Raw genomic sequence first — 26,416 nt, forward strand, 5'->3', positions numbered from 1 at the left:
GAAAATGTTTCAGGTGTGAAGAACATAGATCTCCAATGCAATTTCAACCAAACCTGTTCCCACACACCCTGCCCTCACTACCATTAGAATATACACAAAGCACTCAAATCTTTCGAGCTAATGATCAGGTGACCCGAGAGAGAGCGAGAGAAACACCAAGGGGTGCGGAACCAAGGAACTATTTACATGGAAAACGGGCGATCTCCCCAGACTGTCCGCCCGTTTCACTGTTACCTGGATACCTCTTTATTTAGAACTCACTAACACTGATTTTTAGTTTAGAAGGATTCAAGTAGGGTTTTAGATGAAAGGCAGTGACCTTAATCAAGCCCAAATCATAATTGAACCCATTCAGAGCCTACATTACATTTTAGCGTTTCATTCTGAGCAGAAGACCCTCACACCTGAAGAAGGGGGAGGTGTCTTTCGCTGGAAATCTCGCCTGCTTCTACTTTACAACCGGAGTGCTGGCTGTGACGAATTAAACCGGTTTCACAGGTTTCAATCACAGACCATGTGACATGGGAGTCAGGAAACTAACACACAGCGCCACCGGATTTGATAACGCTATAAAAACGCTATAAAATAATGTGACTTGGCACAGAACAAGTTTACAGCACAGTACAATAATAAATGCTGACCATGACTTTAGAAGCATAAATTGCCTTACACTCAATTTAAACACAAGCTGTCTTTAGCCCTCTAAGCTGGTTCATACAGAAATGTAGAGATCCAGGCTCAGAACACACAGCTTCATTAGCGAATACATACTGTATGCAGGAGAACTAGAGAAGACGTTTTACAGAGGATGGATTTTTAGAAACATCCCATCAGTGACATCACTGAAGTCAACTCCTAGGTACTGTAACTGTCGTGTGGATAATTTCACAAGAATCAGACAAAGGTTTAAGCATCGCTTGTTCTAGATAAAACTGCAAAAAAAAACAACAACCCATAATGTACGTCTTTGTGGCTCTGTTTGCCCAAATCATATATTCACAACGTGAAATCTAGAAAATAATATTACGTAACCAAAATCCGCAATATGGAAACAGAACCTGTGTAATTGTTGATAGATGATGTACTCGTAACATTTTTTCAAGACGAACTACAACATTTAAAAAATGACTTGTATGTACTTGATATCTCTAATCAATCCACGGGTCCCAGCACAAAATGAAACTAAAACGCATACCGTTTCGCGCTTCTTATTAGTTGCTCAAAAGTAATTTGACCGTATGAAATGCATAATATAAACCTAGAAACATATACGTGAGCAGTACTTAAGCCTTGTAGTATCGGTGTTAAGACATACCTCTCAAATACTGTAAATCAAGTTAAAAATATCTCAAGATCGATTCTGGTCATAATGAAACCATGTTTCGTGTATGTTTTCTTTAAAGTACCGAGACCAGCCATATACTGTATGTTTATGTTCCAAAATTAATATCGTTTATGGTCTTCACATGCGTTGCAGTATGCCCCTATTCTTTTTATGCTCAGGCACTAAGATTTCCCTTCAGTGGTAAAATTAGATATGAATATTCAATACTTAAACGGGCACAGTTAAGACATTAAATATACATATACATACTGTATACAGTGCAGTTTGCATACGGTAATATGTTTATGTTCCTAAATCAATCTCTTTTATGAGCATGTGAAAGGCATGGTGAATCACTGTACTTTGCATGATTGGAAACAAATGCGTGATTGCGAAATGCTGTGGTGTTACTTTTACAAAGACGGTCAATGAAAAAAAGAATGTTGACCAGGGCAATACTTTGAGTTTACACTTACAGCTTGTCCAAGGTCATTCATTATTAATACTATTAGTAATATCTTCGTTAAAGACTGATGGCCACAGCTCAAACATGAGAGGTTGAGCTTTATTAGCTCCACCTTGCGGAAATTCCGGATACTATTATTTTGCTTGTCGTATTATAGGAGAATTTACGGTAACTAGTGGTATTTACCGGTAGCTTGCGGTAGACTGCGTACAGCGTACCGGAAAATAATGCGGTATCGCCCGCGCATTTTGAATGGCTGCATCTGTATATGAAAGGTTAAGGTTTATTAGCTCCAGCTGGCGGTTTTACAAGGTGATTCCGGATACTATTAACATAATCTAATCGCATGTGGAAAAATGCGGTATGATGCGTTAAGACGCGTTTTGATACAACACGCCCACTGCGTTGTACCACAGCATACCCAGCTCGTTTTGAATTGCTGCATCTGTATGTATATGTTGTTGTTGATCTTTAATTCTGTGGGTAATATTCTCCATGAGATTTCATTCATAGAGTCTGTCTTCATTTGAACACAAGGTCTGTCCAGCTTTAACCAGTTTCTAGTGATTTATTTCATGGCTGCAGTATTTTTCTGTCTCTGAAGGCTGTTCATCTGGTGTTTGTCCCAGAAGAAAAATGACTCCTAAAGAGGATTTTTTATATTTCTTCAAGAATCTTTATTATTAATAAATAAGAATTTATTTTCATACCAAAAGGTGTTTATAATATGCCAGGTTTTCCTCACAATTCTTCCAACAGTTTGTGCTTCCAAATTTATCATATTTTTCTTGTAATTGGTATTTCTTCCAATGTTTAATGTGAACTTTCCACTCACATTCTCTCCATGAATGTGAATTGATGGATATATGCAGATTTGAAGGGTTTTAGATTCTTCAATTGCTGTGGAGGTGCCAACCTCCTTTTCTCACCTGTGATTTACTCTTTTATTTCTTTATTAGCCCTCTACAATTTCTTGCATTAGGAATTCATCTTTCACATACCCCAGCTTTTTCTCCATGGAGACACAGACACGGAGAGAAGCTTGGGGTCAGAGTGCAGGGTTTGCCATTGTACAGTGCCTGGAGCAGTTAGAGTTAAGGGCCTTGCTTAGGGGCCCAACTGAGTAGGATTCCTTTGCCAGCCGTGGGATTTGAACCAGCAACCTTCCACTCATAGGCCCAGCTCCTTAGCCACCACTCCGCCCATTCCTCCTGTATTTTGATATTTTATATACATCTGGAAGGATGTAGCTGTGGAAATAAGTTCGGTATGCAAAATTTACCAATTTGTTAATCTCTCATCTTAGAGTCTCATTTACTTCTTTTCACGTTTCCCAGTTTTTTCTCCTCTCCCTTTGCTTAGACCTTGCCTGTTTGACCATGTCTTGGACTGATCCCTGTGCTTTGAAGCCTGCATGTTAAACGACTCTCCTTCAGACTCTCCCTGGTGCTTTAATCAGTTCCTCTCAGCTGAACCCCTGCCTTTTCGATCATGTCTCTAGTTTCCCTTTCTTCTGGCTGCCCTGCTTGCTTCCAGCAGAACAAAGCAAAGCATTATGAAAATAATTTCTACAATTTAAATACAGTAATCACAGGAATTTGTATTGTGAAGAAAAGAAAGAAAGAAATAGTCATTTTGAGGGGTTTATAGAAATAGTGTAGTGGAGCTAGTTTGGACATGGTGACATCATTGCCCTCCCTGTGCGTAGCAGGGACCTCAGCCGCCTAGGATGAGGGAGGTCTCCTTTAGCTCATGTGGCTGGTTCCCTCTTGCGTTATGCTGGAGACCCAGGTGTTGCAGGATGAACCGGCGGGGTGGAGCGCCATAGGGCACGAGCCCACGTGGAACCTTGACGGTCACAATAGCATGGGACCCTGACTTTAATCCACATAAAATAGACATTTTAGTGATGGTCACTGAGAGGCATAAGGAAGGTCTGGAACAAGACTTAGACAGGCAGCAGTTTCCATCTATTGAAGTCTTGCTTGAGCTGATTTTCTACCACCTCTTAATTACATTTTAATGTTTTTTCTAGGTTTCTGGGTATTGCAGTTGCTCAACATTTTATCTTATCCCAATCCTATTGTAAATTAAATTTATTTTTGACCTCCAGGGATATAGATTCCCCAATAACATTGCTTCAGAATTAATCCCTATTCTGAAAAGTTGCTGTAGTCTGTAATTACATCTGTGAGAACAGGAAAAGATGTTGAATTTCTGCTGTATATACTAACACCATCTTTATAAAGAGCCTGATTGTGTGTTCTCCTCCTATATCACCTCCCTCTGTATCGTTCTGTAGACGTACGCTCTGAGAGAATAAATCAGTGGTGACAAGAATCTCCTTGTTTTGTTCCCTGTATGAATTAAAGGTGTCTGACAGAATACCATCAACCTGTTCCTGTGCATTTGGTTGTTTTTATATTGCATGTAGCCAAACAATAAAACCATTATGAAAATCCTACAAGTTTCAAATACAAAAGACTGTAGTACCCTGTCAAATGCCTTATCTGGATCCAGAATGTATTCATTTCAGTTTTCATTATTTGTGTTTAAGGATACAGTTTAGTTTAGCATGATAAGACTACCAGCCAAATTGTCATTTTCCACCTGGAATGCTGTCCTCTCAAATATTTTATAATACCTCTAGAATTCAAAAAGTGATTATGTAGTAGAAGTATACAGTCTATAATAGAAGCCTGCGCTAGGTCAGCAAGGAGCTTTACATCCCTGTCCTGATCCTACTATCCGGGACTCGGAGTACACTGATGACATCATGGTCATGGCTGGGGTGTCAGGCACTGTGAGAAACCCTAGAGGACTCTTAAGTGTTGTCATCAACTGCTCACGGCCTGACCTTGTGTCCTGCAGAATTGAGCGCAGGAGACCTCAAACTCGCCCTGGTCCTCTTTCTACTGATCACCTGTGGGGTTGACCTGTCCCCACTGCCTCCTTTCCTCCTCAGTCTGCTAGAGGAGTGGTGCTCTCTGTGTGTGTAGAGAGCAGGAGACACCCAGTCTGTCCTGGACTCCACTGTTTCTAACTCAGGGTCATGAGTGAGCCAGAGCCTATGCTAGCAAGCAATGGGCCCAACACAAGAGCCTGTACTGGTTGTCAGTCCATCAGGGGTTCGACAGAGGAAACAAATGAGAACACAGAGAGAAGATACAAACTTCACACAAATATCTCCCCAGGTCCGGAGCTGAACCAGGGTCCTGGCACTACGATACAGCCATGTTAACCACTATGTCCCCCTGCATCTCCCCTCTTAAACAACCCAATAGCCACAATACTAGAATGGAGACAGAACTGGGCCACTTCTTATTCTTCACCAGCAGACTAGTCTGAGCCATTGTCCCCCAGTTACAACACCTGCTAGTCATGGACCCAGGCTGCTGGCGCTGTGTGGACTGGATGTGAGCTACTTTGGGACTGTATTCCCTGCAGTGTACGGGCAGATATTCATGTCAGATTCTGTGTGCACTACATCACGGGGAATGCTGTTAATATAGGGTCATCTCCCTGATATGCTCCCTGTTTTCCCTGGCCTGCTGGGAACTGAAATAGTCTCATACTTTAGAGGAATGATCTCTGGCCACAGCTGAGGGGAAAGCTCTGTACAGGCTGTGCACCTTTCTCAGCTGCCGTCTCTCCCTGACACTCCCTGGAAACATGTGTGGGGATACTGCCTTCCTGGGAAAGCCTGTACAGATTTCTCTCTGTGACACAGCGGAGAACAATTAATGCCCTACCGCTGGTCACCACTAGGGGGCCAAGGTACCATCAATTACAGCCCTCTAACTTTCAGCCCGGACAGCTGTGCGTAATTTTTTTTTTCATCTGAACCACTGACGTCTCTAATTGAGAGCCCTGCATTAAAAGTTCAAGTGGCTGATTAAATTGTTCGTCATAGAACCGCGTCGAAAGCTTAATAGGCAGAGGCGCACAACTTTTCTCTCTCTAACTTGAATTTTTGTTCTTATCTCGACAGAGCTTTATCAATCATTCCTAAAATATTTAAACCAATATTTCACCCACGTATTAATTCAACACAGGCACTTTGTTTTCTTCGGAGATATCAGACAGTTAGCCGGTGGACCCCACACTCCCAAACACCCCGCATTGTCCAAAGCTGACAACTCAAAGTGGGGAGTCTTGTGCACTACCATTGTTGTCAAGTAGTTTGTGTCTGTTTTAGATCCAGCAGAGTCTTTCTGTCCCTTCTGTAATCCTGTGTGAATTTATGTAAACAGTTTTAATATGGATTTTTTGTTGTTTTAGTACAGTACAATATGTGAATATAATGTTAATGTAAACATGTTCAGGTGAAATGCAAGTTACATTGTAGTTCAACCAGGATAAATAAACATGTATTGTGCTCATTGAATTGGAGGGGCTCCAAGGAAAAGAGAGAAAAAAAAGGGAGTGAGTATCTCGCCAGCACTGTGGAGAGATCCGGAGTATACGGATTGGCTAGTGAGCTCAGAGGGGTGAGTTTAAATGTAATGAACAAGTGGAAGAAAAGAGGAGAGATTATCGGGAAAAGAGAGAAACAGAAGGGACTGGATTGGGATTGATAAAACGTCCGGAGAGGTTGAACATCATGCAAGGCATCCACTTTCATTCTCAAAACATTCGGGATCTGCGGAGCGCAGTGAAGAGGCAGCAAGTTTCTCGATCATCAGAGGCTACAAGTAAACCTGATGATTTACAGCTGAGAACAGTGCACACAGGATACACATTATTCTCGCTTGATTTATTGTAGTGAGGACTCAATCTATTTTCCTTTAGACAAGTGTACCAATGATTTTTTTTCTTTTGGTTTAAGAGACTCAGTGAAAACCTTAAATTAAAATTTAAATTACAGAAAGTAAGTAGGTTATTTGTTGGTTGTAATAAACTGCACGTAAAAGTGAAAAACTGGGCACACAAACCTTGTGAAGTCATCTTGTGATCACTGTTAGAATTACAGTTGAAATTCCTGAAAAGCCTAATATCTTCACAGATTGATTCATGGCTGTTTCAGGAGGAGCCACTGCCAAATTAAAAGTTAATTGTTTTGTGCAATTGACTGAAGTGGGCCACAACATCGGTCAAATTAAGAACTTGGGTCATCCCATATCATATATACTGTATGAATTTAATGTTATACTTCTGGTTAAAGTTACACTTCTTTGCAGAAATAGGTTTACTTTCACTGCTACAATACCTGCTCCCTGACTCCCATGATGAGTCTCTTCTCTAACCTTAGTCTGGCCTTTAGCAGCCCTGCTGTTGTGTTCAGGGTGAGTTATGTCAATGAGAAGAGAATTGTACCCAGTGCACTTTCTGTTGGGCCAGACCCACCTCCTCTTCTACGAGAGCAGGATAAACACAGTCTCAGGTGGAGGGTCTGTAGAGTGTTTGAGGGGTTGGTGAAGATCAGGATCTCTCTTGAATTCCTCTAGTAGGCTGGGCAAACATTTAAAGTGAAAATTCTTCCATGAGGATGTTACCTTTAAAGCAGAGATGGCTCCAAATATTTTTGGTGCTCCCTCTCTTTAAAGCCCTGGCCAAATACGAAGCCAGTACATACAGTTCAAATTCAAACTGAACTAAGAACTACACATCCCATTTAAAATGGTGGCGCTTGTGATCTTTGAGTTTAGTCAATGAAACAGAGAGAAAAATCAGTCACTCTTATTTGGATTTGTAGTTATGGAGGCAGGAAGACGACCCACCTTCTCTCTGGCTCCCTGACTTGTTGCCATCTTTTACCATTCTGTGTCCGAATCACATTCTGTGTCCACATTCTTTTTTTCATTGACCGTCTTTGTAAAAGTAACACCACAGCATTTCATTGATCCAATCACGCATTTGTTTCCAATCCAAGTACAGTTGTCACAATCTCCTCCTTGCAGAGTTTAGAGGCGTAGATAGAAGATTACAATAACGATGGCACAGCCACAATTGCAAAGATGTGCAATGGTGTTTATTATGAGGAACTATGTTCCCAAAGTCCACACCCAAAAAAACAAAGTGAAAATCACAAACTAACCCAAAAAAACAACAACACAAAGCTATAATACAAAATAGATACATTAATTACTGTACAAAAAAAACACTATATTGTTGCAGGCAGCTCCAATTCTACCCCCACAATCTACCTTCTCCTAACCCCCCCCCTCCTTTTCTAGGTTAAACTCCTCCCCCCTAGAATATTCCACTATAAAGCACAAAAAATAATTTGACAAAAAATAATCAGAATTCTGATATACACATTTCTACATTAAATATACAACTAAACAATGAACATATTATTACCAAAAATACAATATCATACTCCATTTCGTACATAACTGTTATTTTAGAAAATACTACCCCCTTTTAATGGTTCCTTCATACAAATCAATACAAGCATGCACATTTTTGAAACAGGCAGTACTAAGCCAGCCCCTGTTGCCATGCCAAAATTTGGGTCCTACGGGTTTGCGGGAGAAACCATACAGGTGAGAAATCCAAACAGCTTATTTATTTGAGATGCGGGAGTTGATTACCAATTCAGTTCATTTCACTTCTAAAACAAGTGTTTGGTTTGAGTTAATGATTAATTTTGATAATACGGGAACAAGCTTAATTTACTCTTTGTGTGCACCCACAGAGCAAGCAAAGCTATCCCCTAATTCCAGACTAGTTTGTTTTTGTAGGAAACCAGTGTTATCGCCTTTGTTTTGATAGTGGAATGTTTGCATATGTGTGTGTGTGTGTGTGTGTTCATGTGGCTACCTCTCGAGTGCCAGGTGATCTGGAAACGGAGTCTCCAGTCACAACAGTAATTTGCCTTTCACATGCTCATAAAAGATATTGATGTAGGAACATAAACATATTACTGTATGCAAAACTGTACTGTATACAGTATGTATATGTATATGTATATTTAATGTCTTTACTGTGCCCGTTTAAGTATTTAATATTTATATGGAATTTTACCACTGAAGGGAAATCTTAGTAGCCAAGCATAAAAAGAATAGGAGCATAACGAGTGTGAAGGCCATAAACAATATTAATTTTGGAACATAAACATACAGTATATGGCTGGTCTCGGTACTTTAAAAAAAATACACAACGGTTTTCATCACTCTCTGCTAATTAAACCGGTTTCACAGGTATTTTCAAAGTAGAAGGGGGCGAGTCTTCCAGCGATTGCAGATCAGATCAGATTCCCTTCTCCCCACAGAAAGACAGACACATGTTTTCACTGCTTATTAGTCGCTATTCACCGCGCGGCGAGCAGCTCCAATTTCTGGCGTAAGCGATAAATACTGTATATTTAGCTGAAAAGCTGTACAACACAATAATTTCGTTACCCTAGGAGGTTTCGTGAAAAAGCTACAGGCGTGTCAATTGCAATCATTTTTATTTTTAATCACATTTTAGCAAAGTCATGTACCATAAAAGTATGGTAATTAAAAACCATTAATACTTTCGCTTGGGTTTAAATAAAGTTTATGTTTTCTCTTTTGGCTAGACTTGACTATTTAGCCATGAGATATACAATAGATTGTCATTAAACAACCCTGTGTTTATTAATCTTCCTTGTTATGCACAGTGGGAATGATATTATAATGATAATTAATTTAATCACAGAGTGCTCACAAGCTGATTCTCTCCAGACACAGCTGTATGAGCTCCACCAGTCCAGCTGTCCAGCCATGTGGAATGCTACAGAACCCTAAAGAGACAATACACACTAGCCAGATATTTGACCAGGATATCCAGACACAGCTGGATGAGCTCCACCAGTCAAGACAGGCAAATAAGATACACTCTACAGACATTCACAACAGCGAAATAGCATTTGCACATATTGTTAAATTATTACTTGTTTTTCAGGAAGTTAAAAAAAGACTTATCCAGTCTCTCAAAATAAAATTAGTTTTCAAGCAATGTAATGCAAGATGCTTTCTAACGTCGGGCAATGTGTTTTTTTTTTTTAATCTAACATTGCTTGATTAAAAAATCATTCCTTATAGAAATTATTTACCTGCATAAATTTATAAAGGTTGTATTTTCACTCAGTGAAGAGGTCTTTTTTAGTGTACAGTAGTTGTGCAAGCTCTGGTGAGTGTATCTTTTTTGATGAGTTTCAAAGGATAATTACAGCTGTATGAGCTCCACTGGTCAGGACAGGAGGCTCTACTATACAGAGGGGCGGGAGGGGGGAACAAGCCGATACCCTGGCCTGTGTCTCCAGACACAGCTGGATGAGCTCCACCAGTCAAGACAGGCAAATAAGATACACTCTACAGACATACACAACAGCGACATATCATAAAACATTTGCACATATTGTTAAATTATTACTTGTTTTTCAGGAAGTTAAAAAACACTTGAATTGCTTATCCAGTCTCTCTAAATAAAATTATTTTTCAGGCAATGTAACATTGACAGCCACATCTTAAATCTTGTCAGTCAGCTCTTTTTTCTCTATTTGAATTGTGGTGATTCAAATAACTTGGGATAACAAGTGGTCTCAAAGTCACCGAGCTCACAGAGCTTCAACAACAGATGACAACTTCCTTAGTCTTCCTAAAATTGTTAGACGGGGTGGGGGACACTCGGGAATGTGAGTTATGCGAGTTAAATTATGAATGAATAAAAACATTTTATTAAAAACACGTTTGCGTTTGTTTGGGAGCTATATTATGTATTTTTCATATATAAGATATAATGATGTGTTCCTGCTTACACATTGCACTACTTTAAAAGCTATAAAAACAGGTTTCGATTTGTGTCTTTTTCACATTATCTGGCGAGCCTTGTTTTGTCAAAGAACCAGAGATCATCTCGCTTTCAAAGGACAGCACAGACTTTCAAAAGTCCACAAATGTATTAGCAAGGGTTAATTGCACTATGGACCGCACATAGAAATGTAAAATAGTCTTCTTTAGGTGTGAGGGCAGGAGTGGATCGCAGCAGGCATACACAGCAAATAACAAGGAAACAAAGAACAGGGCAAGTGAGATGAGTATCCAAACAGTGATCAGAAAAAGGAAACAATTGTTATGCCCGGCTTTTCGACACAATTTTTTTTTAACTAGCTAATGTTATGGAGGTGGAAAGACGCACCCCCCACCTCTGGGTGCCTGACTTGTTGCCATCTTTAACCGTTCCATGTTCGAGTCGCAGTAGGTAGAGACACGTTTTAAACCATGTCATTTTGTAAAAAGGGGAGATATGTGGACAAGCCAAAGCCCAAACATCCACTGAAGGTTCACGTCTGGGGGGGGTATATCTAGAAGAGGCCCAGGACCACTTCTTATTTTCAAAGGAATTATGGATCATGAATTCTTCGAGGAAGTCGTGGTGAAACAGCATGCCACCCCATATATCAAGGCACTGTCTCTTTCAAGACAACGATCCGAAACACAGCAGCAAGGGCGAGGCTTATAGCAGAAGGAGTGAACTGGGTGAAAACTCCAGCCGAATCCCCAGATTTAAATCCGATAGAGATGGTTTGGCATTCGCTGAAAGACTATGTTCGGAAAACTGCTAAACCCAGCACAAAGCAAAAACTGATCAATGTGATCTACAAATTCTGGGAGGAAGAACAGACCGAACAAAATTGCAACAATTTTATTAACAGGCTGTTTCGTGTTCTTCCTACGATTGTTGAGTGGGGCGGGGGGCATTCGGGAATGTGAGTCTGATTAAGAATGAATAAAAGCGTTTTATTAAAAACGCGTTTGCGTTTGTCTGGGTGCTGACAAAGTAAAAAACAATTACTTTTTGACAATGAAAAACTGTGTGTGTGTGTGTCTCTCTCTCTCTGCTGGCGTTTGTAATCGTTTTTATTTTTAAATACATTTTAGCAAAGTCATGTACCATAAAAGTATGGTAATTAAAAACCATTAATACATTTGCTGGACAGAGAGGTGAACATTATTACGCAGAAGACAAAGGTAGCGATTTACATTGCATTGTGCATTGTGCTGCTGTAATACAGTTTAAAATAATTAAAAGTCTAAACAGTATAAGCTTTATTTATGGGTTGTAATTTTAAAAAAGTCAAAAACCGCACTCAAAATGCAATTTAGAGCTTTCTGGCAAGAGGAGACACCCAAACAAATAATGTAACATACTACTATCTGTGCATGAACATAGTTATACTGTTATTTCTTTAGATACGCGATTGCATGTTTTTTTTTAAATCCCTGGTGGGACCGGGCGTCCATAAGAATCAAGTAATAGGTTTCATTGCGCTTTGACAGATTGTCTTTAAATCAATTGCTGATTTAAAGTTTGACAGTAAATGTTTATATTGTAACGCATACTGTACAGCCTCCATTTCTTTATAAAAATCTAAAAGATCGTTTGCACAGCCTAAGAGGGGGGGTCTGCTCTCAGTGACAGCTGACAATCGTCCATACACTCAAGTGAAAAAATTAATAACGCCAATATAAACGTCGTTACATATTTACAATTTACAACTATTCATTGTTATTAAAAAATGACTTAAATTCGAACATGTTGTGATATTTAGAAATATAAAAAGTCAATTAATTGTCCATAACATTGCTATTTTTTTTTTTAAGAAATGTTTGTTAAAAGAAAAGTCGTGGCTCCGGCTGGAGAACACCCAACCTGTGGTTTATTAAGCAGGCACCTAGACCACAGTACCACCCGCAAGGTCACATGAGGAGTGGTGAAACAGCCCTACACAAACAGTATCAACAGACATTGTACAGCGTGTACTATTGTGTTATAGTACATTAATATAATTATATTGTTATTAATTTCTTTGGATACGCAATTCCATATTATATTCCCTATTAATCAAATTCTTAAAGTATGCTTGTGTAACGTTGCCATAGCCAAAATGTAAATGTAGTGGCTCTCTGAAGGCACCAGTTCTGTAGGGTTTGGGCATTTACTGGGACACTTATTAATTGTAGCAGTAAATCACAAAATTGATTCTTTTGATGGGTTTAGAATCCAACCATGCGATATAACTCAAACAACACACACACAGGTACTAATACACGAGGATACATTTATTAATACATAGAATATGCATATAAAACCTAACAGATCTTATCGAGAGGGTTATCAGAATACAAAAGATATATTCAATCAGTTACAAAGAGTTACACATCAAGAGGACATACATTCAGTATATCATTCATTTAGACCGTTTCGTAAATGAACTTGGTTATAACTTCTACATTAGATACTCAAAACAAGTACATAACTCTTAGGAATTAAATTAATATCAACTGGTTGGGATAACAATTGAATTCTCGAGCTGTAATGCATTGAAGTTGAATACTCATCCAATCTCTGGGGATTCAGATCTCCTGCGGGCACAAAGAAACAGTTGCAGGCTGTTGCTGTCCAATCCGCGCTCTCTGGCTCGGTGCCAGGCTGTGCTGTGCGGCTTGCGACGGTGCGCTGCAGATGCTCACTGACCGGCTCGTTAGCAAAGTTTGTGCACAGGAGAAAAGATGACTGTGGGTCCCAGCAAGTCAGGAAGAGGACCGGTTCGTTCCTGATGAAGAGCTAGTTCTGAATAGTGATAATAATAATAATAATAATAAACTTTATTTTATATAGCGCCTTTAAAGGTGGCTTCTCAAAGCGCTTTACAGGATGACAATAACAATAAATAAGAAGACTACAACAATAAATAAGAAAAATTTCACAAGACAGGACACAATTATAATTACAGCAATACAACAATAACAATAGAGGAGACCGTGGAAGATGGTATTAAGAAGAGCAGAGGGGTGAAGAATGGAACCAGTTAAGTAAAGGCTTTTCTGAAAAGGAGGGTTTTGAGTCTGGATTTGAAGGAGTTTAGAGAAGGTGACTCTCTAATATCCTTGGGCAAGGAGTTCCAGAGCTTGGGGGCATAGCAGGAGAAGGCCCTGTCGCCCATACAATGTAGACGGGCTTGGGGGACAGTAAGGAGGGCAGAATTTGAAGAGCGGAGGTTGCGAGGTGGGGAGTAGGGCGATAAAAGTTCAGACAGGTATTGAGGTGCCAAGCCATGTAAAGCCTTGTAGGTGAGCATGAGGATTTTAAAGTCTACGCGGAATTTGACCGGAAGCCAGTGCAAGGACTCCAGGATAGGAGTAATGTGAACACTTGCACTAGATCTGGTCAGGATTCTGGCTGCTGAATTCAGCTGTCCACAGTTCCAACCTGTTCACGAGGATTGCTGATGTTGCTAACCTCGGGTGGATCCTCTGGTTACTCTCTGGCAACCTCCGCTCTAGACTCTTAGAACAAAGGAAAGTTCTGGCACTCCGACACACTGGCCGTTCCGTGGTTGTCCGGGCTGAGTCTCAGGATGGTCAGGAGGCGCGCTGTGAGAATGTCCTGCCCTTGGGAGCCTTCTGCTCCTGGGCTGTCCTCCCCTGGAATTCTCCTTTGAATTCCCTTTAGAAAAGTCCACAGAATCCTACTGAATCCCTTCTGAATCTCTTCTGAATCTCTCAGGCTCTCTGTGTTGCCTGTTTTTACCTGGAGGAACTTCAGCTCGTTGATTGGCTGAAAGTTCCATGGGCATCAGAGTCCCACGTGGGTTACTCGGCCCTACCAGTCCCTGATTGGTTGATCAAGGTGAGATATGAGTCACTTACTCCTGACACTTAGGAATGCAGTCCAGATGTCCATCTGGCACTCCCTAGACAGATAGGCGCCAATGGATGACCATTGATCATGATAGCCAGGCTTAGCTAAGTGCATCCCCCTTTGGGAGCTGTCCTAGGAAACCTTATCAAAGGAACCTTAAATCAGCCTGCATGAATAGTTTCTCTGTGGCTGCACCACAGAGATGAACAGAGAGATGGGACCTAATTTGGGAAAGCTCAGAAACACTTAATTCTGCCTTATTAATAAGCCTCGCCACTACACTTGTTGGCTCCGGTATCGAGCGTATTCACAGAAAAGCTTTAACCTACCACTTTTTATACACATGTTATTTCACATGTTAAAGACTTCGATGCTTAAAATGTTTAGGGAGAAATGGAATACTGGTGTGTATTTTTTATTTAAAGTACCGAGACCAGCCACATACTGTATGTTTATGTTCCAAAATTAATATCGTTTATGGCCTTCACACGCGTTACAGTATGCTTCTATTCTTTTTATGCTTAGCTACTAAGATTTCCCTTCAGTGGTAAAATTCCATATAAATATTCAATACTAAAACGGGCACAGTAAAGACATTTAAATCTTTCTACGACCGACCAACGCACCACGAGTGCCCCTGTCGGTTAACCAATCACGTACCGCAGTATGACGCACGATGGCGTAGCCAATTACCAGCGGTACGTGTCTGGGCCGCACAATTTGAATGGCTGCATCTGTATCAATAGAAAATAAATGGGTTTTGATATCGTAAATCAGTATCGATCAAGGTCTCCAAAACAAACAAGAAAAATAGCATTTTCAGAGAGCAATTACTCTGTGTTATATAGAATATAGAGTAAGTTAGTGGTTCCAAACATTTTAGACCAAGTACCACCCCTGATCAAACCAAAGCATCCAACTACCACCTACTGTGACTACTAAGTCTTCTTCTCATAGGAACCACAAAAAATCTCAGTGACCAACATGAGCACGCATGCGCGCACATACTCACATACACATATAATAAAAATAGCACTGAGCACTTACCATTTCAGTGAGAGGGATGAGCCTGTTTAGTGGAGCAAAGCAGATGTGATTCCTTGGTTGAGCCTTGATACAATTCACAACTTTGACAGCAGAGTCTAACAGTTTTTAAATCCTCTGGCATTTTCTTGACAGCCAGGGCCTCACAGTGGATGCTGCAGTGCGTCCACTTCATATCTGGAGCACTCTCTCTCTCTAATTCGTGCAACTACACCGCTGCGTCTGCCTGTCATCACTCTAGTACCGTCTGTACAAACTCCGACGCATTTTTTCCAGTCGATGCCATTTTCTTCGAATAATTCATTCAGAAGCTGAAATATGTGCTCTCCTGTAGTTTTTGTTGGTAGCGGCTTACGGAACAGAAATGGAACGTGCCTTGAAAATCATGTCTAACGTAAACGAGGAAATTGGCCAAATCAATGGCATCTACAGACTCATCTAATTGCATTGAAAAGCATTTGCTCACCTCTATCAGCGTACTTTTGACATCATCTGCCATATCAATAATTCTACGAGTGACGGTGTCATTCGAAAGGGGCAGCAGGTTGAGCTGTTTAGCAGCCTAATCTCCACACATAATATTTGTCAGCTCTTTTGCCAACAGTAAACAAAGTTCTTCACCAATAGTGTGGGGCTTACCTGCTTTAGCAATCCGCAAGCTTGCATTTTCCCCCTTTTCTGTTTCAGGAGTTTTTATTTCATGCGCATGGGAGCGAAACACAGTGTATTTTTCTCAAATTAACCTAGAACAGTCCTTAAATATTTTACTGTTATCTATTACGCTTTCCTGTGCTCACAAGAATTGGCATTGTTCCAAAACCAAGCACATTCTCCTACCTCCCTATTTGCTGAAGATAACTTTTTTAAATACAAGTGGTCACTTACGTTCATAACATGCGTTCCAATACAATGGTATAGAATCACATAGTAGCACTTGTGTCCACTCAAGTATAAGCACGAACTGTATCGGAGTACGTGTGCACACAACAAATTTCCAGGGTCATCTGGCGTACCACCTGCAGGAGCGTCACATACCAGCAGTGGTACACGTTCCACAGTTTGAGAACCATGGGAATAAGTGATTGGATTTATGAGCAATCTAAATTCTTATTCTTTTAAACAGTGAAATTTCAGCTGCAAAAGATTGCACCAGAGACAGCACCAGCACTGCTTGCCATAACAGTTCAGGAAAGGGTGAATTAAGCCATAATGCAATAATTTGGTAATGAGTAATAACAGTTTATGTACATAGATTAATGTAAACATGCTGGAAACTTCACAATTAAAGTGCTCTGTAGGACAAGAAAAAAAAAGATAGAGAAACCTTAAACTTTTTAAGGCTCAAACTAAAATTCAGTCTAAAAAATTAAGACAAATGAAAATGTAGGACATTTAAGTGTTAGAGATGTAAATAAATACAAAAATGCACATGGAAAAAAGTTTTAGAAATGGAGCTGGTTGTAGGGGTTTTGTGCATTTACTGGGACAATTATTAATTGTAGCAGTAAGTCACAAAATGATTCTTTGCGGAATAACTCAGCAACACACACACAGATACTAATACACGAGAATACATTATTTATATATAAAATGTGCATATAAACATAACAGATCTTAAGAGTGAGGGTTAGCAGAATACATAAGGTATAAAATCAATCACGAAGAGTAACAAATCAAGAGACATATATTCAGTATACCAGTCATTTATACTGTTTCATTAATGAGCTTTGATTACAACTTCTACACTAGATACTTAAAAGCACGTACGTCAATCATAGGAATTAAACTGATATCAACTGGGGTTGAGGTAACAATTGACTTCTCAAGCTATAATGCAGAATGTTGAACACTCATCCAATTTATGTGGATTCAGATCTCCCGCAGACGCAAAGGAACACCGACAGGCTATTGCTGCGTCCAATCGGCATCCTCTGGCCTGGTGCCAGGCAGTCCTGGTGTGAGGTGTGGGAGAAAAAGGGAGAGATTCCTGCTGCGGTGCACTGGCAGTGGGCTCTCTGAAGACCGGCTAGTTAGTCCTGGCTTAACTAACAGAGTTTGTGCACATGAAAAGTGACTGCAAGTGCAAGCAAGTCACACTTTTTATACGGGAAGAAGACCGGTCATTCCATTTGTAGCGCTAGTCCTGAATACTGAGATTCAGCTGTCGACAGTTCCGACCGTAGTTCACTCGTTGATCAGGCGAGCATTCACGGTGGGGTACCAGCGGTTCACGAGGCTTTCTGCTGTGCTAACCTCAGGCGGATCCTTTGGTTACGCGCAGGCGACCTCCGATCTCGACTCTTAGAACAAAGTAAAGTCCTGGCACTCGGATACACTGGCCATCATGTGATTGTCCGAGCTGAGTCTGAGAATGTCCTGGAGGGGCCCCTTCCTGGAGGAACTATGGTTGTTCATTGGTTGAATGTTCCATGGGCATTCGAGATCCACATGGGGTTACCCTACCCTACCAGTTCCTGATTGGCTGATCGAGGTGGAGGATGAGTAACCATGCTCTCTGACATTAGCGTTTTAAAACAATCTGGGATGAGACTCTCCCAAGGAATCTCCCAGACAGTAAGGCGCCAGAATGACCATTTATTAGGATGGATGGAGAATTTCAGCCTTGGGAGTTGTTCCATATCAGGAAACTCTATAAGATAGAAAAACACTTTAAATCTGAACCAAATGGAATGGCCTCTCTGTGTCCAACACCACTAAGATGAGGGAGAGAGAGACTGGCAAGGGAGCAGCAAACTTTTCTCCTATATTTAATAAGCCTTGCCGCTACATGGTGTTACTTTGAAATAAGCAAACAGAAAAAAGTCATGACCAGACATAGTGCAGAAGATGCAGGGACAGTTGCAAAACCTTAGATATACAAAAAATCACAGAAAGCCATGTATTACAAAGAACATGTGAACCTGAAGCAGATTTGGCAGAGAGTGAGGGGCTTGAATAATCAGGTGCATTTCTGGCAGGGTGAGAATGAAGGTTTGATGGGTCAGAAAGAGTCAGAAAATTAACACATATGAAAAACAGTAATTTTATCAGAAAGCCTTACAGTATATGAATTAGTAGCAAACATAGTTTCATGGAAGGCTTCTCAAATAGTTGAGCATTCAGGTAGATCGTGAGGGGAAATGTTTTGTAAATATATTGTGTTAAAGCAAGTCAGCTTTTTTTTGCAACACATAAAAGACATTTTTCCAAGAAAGTAATTTAGCCTGTTACTAATGGAACCACTAAATAAAGAAATAAATATAGAAATCTAAAGATTTTTTATTCAATGTTGGTAGCAGGATGAATTTAGGACTCGGCAGCTTTCAAGTTAAAATCAGTATATATTTTGTCACTGTGTTGGTGGTAGATGGTAACAGTGAAAACAGATATTTAACAATTAATCTTTTTGAGAAGGAGATTATAATTATAAATCTAACAGGATGGGGAAAGTTCAGAAAATATGTACAGTAAGATTGATCAGATCATTATGCAAAGTCATTTAGCAAACAGGGTGTGAGTGACAAACCAGTATAGTTTAGACCCTATTGAAGACTTGGAAATAAAGATGTGGATGAGCTGTGCAGATGTTGAGCTGTGTTCCTGTCTTTTTGTCTGCAGGATGAGGTACTGTAAACTAACAGAGAGATGTTGTGAAGATCTGGCCTCTGCTCTTCAGTCTCAACACTCCAGTCTGAGAGAGCTGGATCTGAGTGACAATAACCTGGGGGATTCAGGAGTGAAACTGTTGTCTGCAGCTCTGAGGGATCCCAACTGTAAATTAACAACCGTGAAGTAAGTGAACACTGGTGATTTCTTTGTATTTTTTGGTTTTATTTAGATAGCCTGAGACACACAATATTCCCTGTTCACATGCATTAGAAAAGAAATATATAGGAAGTACAGAACAAAAAGAAGGGAGGCATCTAGAAAGACAAAAAACTGCTACGCAATATTATACAAGTTCTTGTTTCTGACTATTGCTCTTTGTTAATATCTCATTACTGAGAAACTCGACATGCAATCTTTCCCATTTTGCCTATCTTTGTTTACACATTTGTATGTTGATTTTGATTTATAATTCTGTGGGTAATATTCTTCATGAGATTTCATTCATAGAGTCCGTCTTAATTTAAACAACAAGGTCTGTCCAGTTTTAACCAGTTTCTAGTGATTTATTTCATGGCTGCAGTTCTGACAGTTCTTAACAAGTATCTTTCTGCCTCTGAAGGGCGTTCATCTGGTGTTTGTCCTTTTCCTTCTGGGACTCCTAATGAGGATTTTCTTATATTTCTTCAAGAATCTTTCCCCAATTTATTTTCATACCAAAAAATGTTTACTATATGCCAGGTTTTCCTCACATTTCTTCCAACAGTTTGTGCTCTCAAATTCATCATATTTGGCTTGTAATTAGTGTTTCTTCCAATTTCGAATATGAACTTTTTACTCACCCTGTCTCCTGAATGTGAATTGGTGGATTTATGCAGATTTGAACGGTGTAAGATTCTTCAATTGCTTTGAAAGTGCCAACCTCCTTTTCTCATATGCATCTTACTCTCGTATTCCTCCTGTAATTTCTGATATTTTACATACATCTGAAAGGATGTAGCTATGGAAATAAGTTAGGTATGACCAATTTGTTAACCTCTCATCTTAGAGTCTCATTTACTTCTCTCAGCTTTGATTTGATTTTCCCCAGTGTTTTCTCCTCTCTCTGTGTTCTTTGACCTTGTCTGTTTTACCATGTCTTGGACTTATCCCTGTGCTTTGAACCCTGGATGTGCATGTGCTTTGACTCCCCTTCAGACTCTCCCTGGTGTCAGTTCCTCTCAGCTCAACCCCTGCCTTTTTGATCTTTTGTCTGCCTGCCCTGCTTGCTTCCAACAGAACAAAGCAAAGCATTATGAAAATAAATTCTGCAATTTAAATACAGTAATCACATAGAAAATAATTTGTACTGTGAAATAAATAAGTAAAGAAATAGTCATTTTGAGGGGTTTATAGAAATAGTGTAGCGTAGCTAGTTCAGACACGGTGATGTCATTGCCCTCCCTGCGCGTAGCAGGGACCTCAGCCACCTGGGCTGAGAGAGGTCTCCTTTAGCTCATGCGGCTGGTTCCCTGTTGTGTTATGCTGGAGACCCAGGTTTGCATCCCGGGTGTTGCAGGACGAACTGGCGGGGTGGAGTGCCGGACAGCACAAGCCCATGTTGGACTGTGATGGTCACAATAGCATGGGACCCTGACTTTAAACCACATAAAATAGATGTTTTAGTAATGGTCATTGAGGGGAATAAGGAAGGTCTGGAACAAGACAGAAATCCTGGAAGTACCTTCATTCTTGCTGTCTTCATCCTTCTCAAGAATTAGACAGCCAGCAGTTTCCATCTATTGAGGTCTTGCTTCAGTTGATTTTCTAGCACCTCTTAATTACATTTTAATATGTTTTCTAGGTTTCTGGATATTGCAGTTGCTCAACATTTTATCTTATCCCAGTGGTAAATTATCCCTATTGTAAATTAAATTTGTTTTTGACCTCCAGGGATATAGATTCCCCATAACATTGCTTCAGAATTAATCCCTATTCTGAAAAGTTGCTGTAGTCTGTGATTACATCTGTGAAACAGGAAAAGATGTTGAATTTCTGCTGTATATAATAACATCATCTTTATAAAGAGCCTGATTGTGTGTTTCTCCTGCTATATCACCTCCCTCTGTATCCTTCTGTTTCCCTGTTATCCTCATCTTGTTTCCCTGAATGAATTAAAGCTGTCTGACAGAATACCATGACCCTGTTCTTGTGCATTTGGTTGTTTTTACATTGCTTGTAGCCAAGCTATAAAACCATTGTGAAAATCAAATTCCCTACAAGTTTCAAATATAAAAGGCTCTAATACCCTGTCAGTTGCTTTTTCTGGATCCACGTTTTTTTCATTTCAGTTTTTGTGTTTAAAGATACAATTTAGTTTAGCCCAGTAAGACCTCCAGCCAAATAGTCAATTTCCACCTGGAATGATGTCCTCTAAAACAGTTTATAATAACTCTGCAATTATGTAATAAATGTAATTATATAGTAGAACTATACTGTATAGAGTAGAAGTCTTAGATTTCTTATACTATAAGTCTTACTGTGTCCTCTCACCAGGCAGAAATACAGTATGGTGGATGAAAAAAATAAAAAAAACAGATTTTTTTCCCCTGGTTTTCAAAAAGATCAATTTTTCAAGTTGTAGCCTTGTCAGCCAGCTGAAAATGCTTGTAGACATTACCATACAGTATGTGTACTAGCTTGGATAAAACATTGAGATAAAATTGGAAAATATAAAAACATCAACATAAAATTTGTGAATACAGGGCCTGGAATGATAATGTTCACATACCCAGAATTATTAATCAATATTATTAAAAGCTATAATAGGTATTGCTATATTACTTTATAATCCCCCCCCCCCCAGTGTGTTGTGTAGTGTAGATATAATAGAATATTGAATAAAACTCAATATGAATAGAGCTGCTATGTGTCCATGGTGTATGCGATATATTATGTTCAAGTGCAGTATGCTGAATACAATGAAAACTGAAAACTGTGTGTCCATGTAGCCATTACGGGTGATTTGCTAAAGGAGCTGCAGGTGGGCTATTTAGCAGTCTTATTGCCTGGAGGTAGAAGCTGTTCCTTTATCTGCTGGACTTTGACCGAATGCTTCGGTACCGTTTACTGGACGGTAGGAGAGAAAACAGTTTGTGACTGGGATGACTGGGGTCCTTGAGAATGGACCTAGCCTTCTTAAGACATCTAGCTGAATAGATATCCTGGATGTTTGGTAGCTCACAGCCGGTAATGAGCTGCGCTGACTTCACCACCCTCTGCAGTGCTTTGCGATCGCGGATGGAGCAGTTTCCATACCAGGCAGTGATGCAACCAGTCAGAATGCTCTCAGTAATGCACCTGTAGAAGTTGGTCTGGATATGTGACAGCATGCCAAACATCTTTAGCCTACAGAGAAAGAATAGGCACTGCCGTGCTGTTTTGACAACAGTGTTGGTGTGGCAGGTCCAGGTTAAGTCCTCTGAAATGTTATCTCCCAGGAACTTAAAACTGCTGATCCTCTCCACTGCAGATAGGTGTGTGACCTCCTCCCTGGTGTTTCCTCTAGTCCACAATCATCTCCTTCGTCTTACTGATGTTCAGAGAGAGGTTGTTCTCCTGGCACCATGCTGCCAGGGTTTCAACCCCCTCCCTGTACGCAGACTCTTCACCATATTTCTTTCCACTGTATACTTGTATATGGCTGGGATGACAAATAACGTGAACTTGAACTAATCCTCAGGGCAGTGCTTGAGGAGTTTTAATTGCTTTTCACTGCCAGCTCAACAGCAGGGGTAGAATAGATGATGACCCCTGGTTGCTAAGTAAAGGGTTTGTTTTTCTTTTCTGAGTCATGTTACAGAGTCAGTGATGTCTCCTAGGGCTCTAAATGGTCAATAATGAATGACAGCAATTTGAACCAATTAGATCCCCTTTTTTCAGACATTTTTCAGACTTGGTTGTAGTGGTCAGCCAAATAAATTTACTCTTTTGGTTTCCATTGACCCAGAGGTTTAGCAGGCGTGTAACCTGTTATTCAGTGCACATATGGCTGTGATTATGCCAGTGAATATGCCAGCAGCCATATAACCCTGCAAATCATAACTGGCCGCTCACTGAAGCTCAGCAGGTGTGAGCCTGACCTGTACCTGGATGGGAGCCCTCCTGGAAAAAGCTAAGGTTGCTGTTGGAAGTGGTGTTAGTGGGGCCAGTAGGGTGCACTCACCCCACAGCCTGTATGTATTCTAATGCCCCAGTATAGTGATGGGGAGACTATACTGTAAACAGGCTCTGTCCTTTGGATGAGACATAAAACTGAGGTCTGTCTGTGGTCATTAAAATCCAGGGTGTTACTCGAAAAGAGTAAGGGTATTACACTGGCATCCTGGCCAAATTTCCCATTGGGCTTTACCCATCATGGCCTCCTAATAATCCCCATTTATGAATTGGCTTCATCACCCTGTTCTCCTCCTCACTGAGAGCTGGTGTTTTGTAAGCGTACTGGTGCATCATCCAGATGTTGGTAATATATTGGTGGTGGTGGAGGAGGGAATCCCCATTATCTGTAAAGCGCTTTGAGTGGAGTGTCCAGAAAAGCACTATATACACTGTAAGTGTAAGCAATTCTTATTAATTATTGTCTAATATTATAAGTTTCGCTCCGCTTTTGATTTTTAGGTTGCATTTTGGTGTGTGAGATTATTGTTATTATCGGTTTATGATAATGGCATCTATACATCTTTTGTAAAAATGCTTTACTATGGTGAAAAAATACTTTTTGTCTGTTCCAGTCTCACGGTTTGGTTTAGACGATATTGGAGGTGACTTGTAAGTTGTAAAAAAAAAACTGATTAATTATGATTAAGATTAATTTATGTTTTAGTTTGCAGCAGACTCTGGAGCCTCAGTTTGGTCTCATCCTGCTATAAAGCTTTCCACATGATGTAGAATCACATGACAAGTCTTCAACATTAGGGTTTACTGTTCTCCATAAGTCTAAGAGTCTATTAGATTGAATCCTCTTCAAATAATTACAGGTATTCCTGTAACATCACCTGCCAATAACTTTGCACATTAAGACATGTCCTTCTTCATATGCACTTATACCACTTACATATACTGTCCGTAGTGTAGTGTATGTGTATACAATATGTACACCTTCATGAGTGTTATGTCAGCATGTCCAATCATTCCAAGGACATATCATCCATCCTTATCTACCTCACTATTAATCAAACAGTCACCCCTCTCTTTGATGGTTTGTAAGAGGGGTAGAATACTTGTGATGATGCCAGTTTTACTAGTTTGTTATGGTCATTGTTATGACCCCAGGTTATCCCAGGATATAGGGGTGTAACATTAAAACTATTTGGAGACTGGAGTTTTTTTTTTTTCAACAGTACACAATAACGACAAAACAAGAAAATCAGGTGGAAGCTGAACATGAGCGGTGCCAAAGAAAAGAAAATATCAAAACCAAACTAATCTAACTAATATAGTGTGGTCTTACCTATCTAACCCAAACAAAACCCAAACAAAATGGTCCTCAGCATCTAGGGATGCCCTAACTAACCTACACTAACTAGCAAAACCTAAATACAAGGGTGGCACTCGCCCCTAACCTAGTGTGTCTAGACAGTCAAAACCAAACCTACGTGTGTGCAAAGTGTATGTCACGTGACGTTCTTACCCGTTCACTTTTTCCCCGCAGGACACACAAAATCACAATCAACAACAAATGCATATCAGCAGCAAAATGACAGGTGACTAATATTAACAGTGATGGGGAAAACAGGAAACCCACTTACAAACAAACAAACTAGCCAATTATTAGGAAATGGATCTTTCTAGGCTCCTGTAGCATCCATTTGATAATAAATGATGTCCCAGGCTACTCGCCTGGTTACTCGCCTGGTTACATAGCTGTGTCATTGGAAGAAAGCAGGAAGTTACATCTAATGACTCTGTTAGCCTTTGGTCAGAGGTAATGTTTGTTGTGCCCCATGGAGGTGGGGTTTCTCCATATCTATTCCTCCTCCAGATTTCCACCCAAAAGACTGTCCTTAGTGACACTCTGGACTCTGGACATTTGTGACACTCTGGACAACATGATGTTGGGCTGTCCCAGGCTGTCCCATTGGATCAGTATTCAAGGTGATACAGTATGTTCATGTACATAGTGGCTAAGCAGCTAGACAAGTGGGTCACATCCAATAACACACTGCTGAATGGAAAAGTGTCCCAAGAAAAAATGGCAACTTTTGCAAGACATGCTTTCCAACTTTCAAAAAGACCCATAACAGTTTGATCTGCACCCTGCAGACAGATCATTCATTCGTGTCGTAATGTCAGCTAGAAACATTCGTTTTGTAACCCATTTTATATCATGGAGTTCAGGTAGTTTTTGCCTATTTTTTACAAAATGATCTTGATTACATGAAGGCATACCTGCCAAATCCTTGCCATGGCTTAGCCAACAAACTCTGCTGTATGATAATAATAATTGCTTACACTTACTGTATATTGCTGTTTTCTGGACACTCCACTCAAAGCTCATTTTTGCGCTGGCAGCCATAGTGCACCAGTACACTCCCCATACACCAGCTCTCAGTGCTGAGGAGAGCAGAGTGATGTAACCAGTTCAGAGAGATTATTAGGAGGCCATCGTTGGTAAAGGCCAAAGGACGCTGGGGTAACACCCCTGCTCTTTTTAAGAAATGCCCTGGGATTTTTAATTACCACAGAGAGTCAGGACCTTGGTTTTACGTCTCATCCAAAGGATGGTACCTGTTTTACAGTATAGTGTCCCCGTCACTATACTTGGGCATTAGGACCCACACAGACATCAGACACCTCTTCCAGCAGCAGCCTTGGATTTTCCCAGGAGTCTCCCCTCCAGGCACTGACCAGGCTCACACCTGTTGAGCTTCAGTGGGCTGCAAGCTGTGAGCTGCAGGGTAATGTGGCTGCTGGTATAGAGGAATGTCCTTGCACACACTGTCCATCTCCTGAAGAACAGATTGAAACTGAGTCAAGGGAGATCGAGCAATAAGAAAATAAACTATTTTCACCTCCATAATCATCACATTATTAAGCTAGTAATTCAAAATCTTGGCACAATGATTTTCCTGATGTGTAATACAATGAAAATCTACCGTGGGGTGGCCAATGTGATCCGCGATGATCTGAACGAGTCTCCTCAGTTTTCTTACCATGGCAGCCGTCAAAGAAAATATTTCCTTCATATCTTTTCCTTTTTCCTCAAAATGATTAATAACCTTCTGAGCTGTATCTTCAGCTCTTCTCAAATTCCATCTTAGTCACAGTATCTCACAATATTTGATAATGTCGTTTCATTGTTTATATTCACACACTCATCAAGT

General features: G+C 40.3%; 1 protein-coding gene across 1 annotated transcript in view; it reads left to right on the top strand.

Moving 5' to 3' along the window:
* LOC148646816 (uncharacterized) overlaps positions 1-26,416 on the top strand; it is a 138,813-nt gene that overhangs the window by 64,836 nt on the left and 47,561 nt on the right. The window contains exon 5 of the mRNA XM_088609199.1: positions 19,068-19,241. Within this exon, the coding sequence (XP_088465325.1) occupies positions 19,068-19,241 (174 nt within the window). The remainder of the gene's footprint in view (positions 1-19,067; positions 19,242-26,416) is intronic.

This window comes from Lepisosteus platostomus, chromosome 16, assembly GCF_059453375.1.
Source record: "Lepisosteus platostomus isolate fLepPlt1 chromosome 16, fLepPlt1.hap1, whole genome shotgun sequence".
Taxonomy (NCBI): domain Eukaryota; kingdom Metazoa; phylum Chordata; class Actinopteri; order Semionotiformes; family Lepisosteidae; genus Lepisosteus; species Lepisosteus platostomus.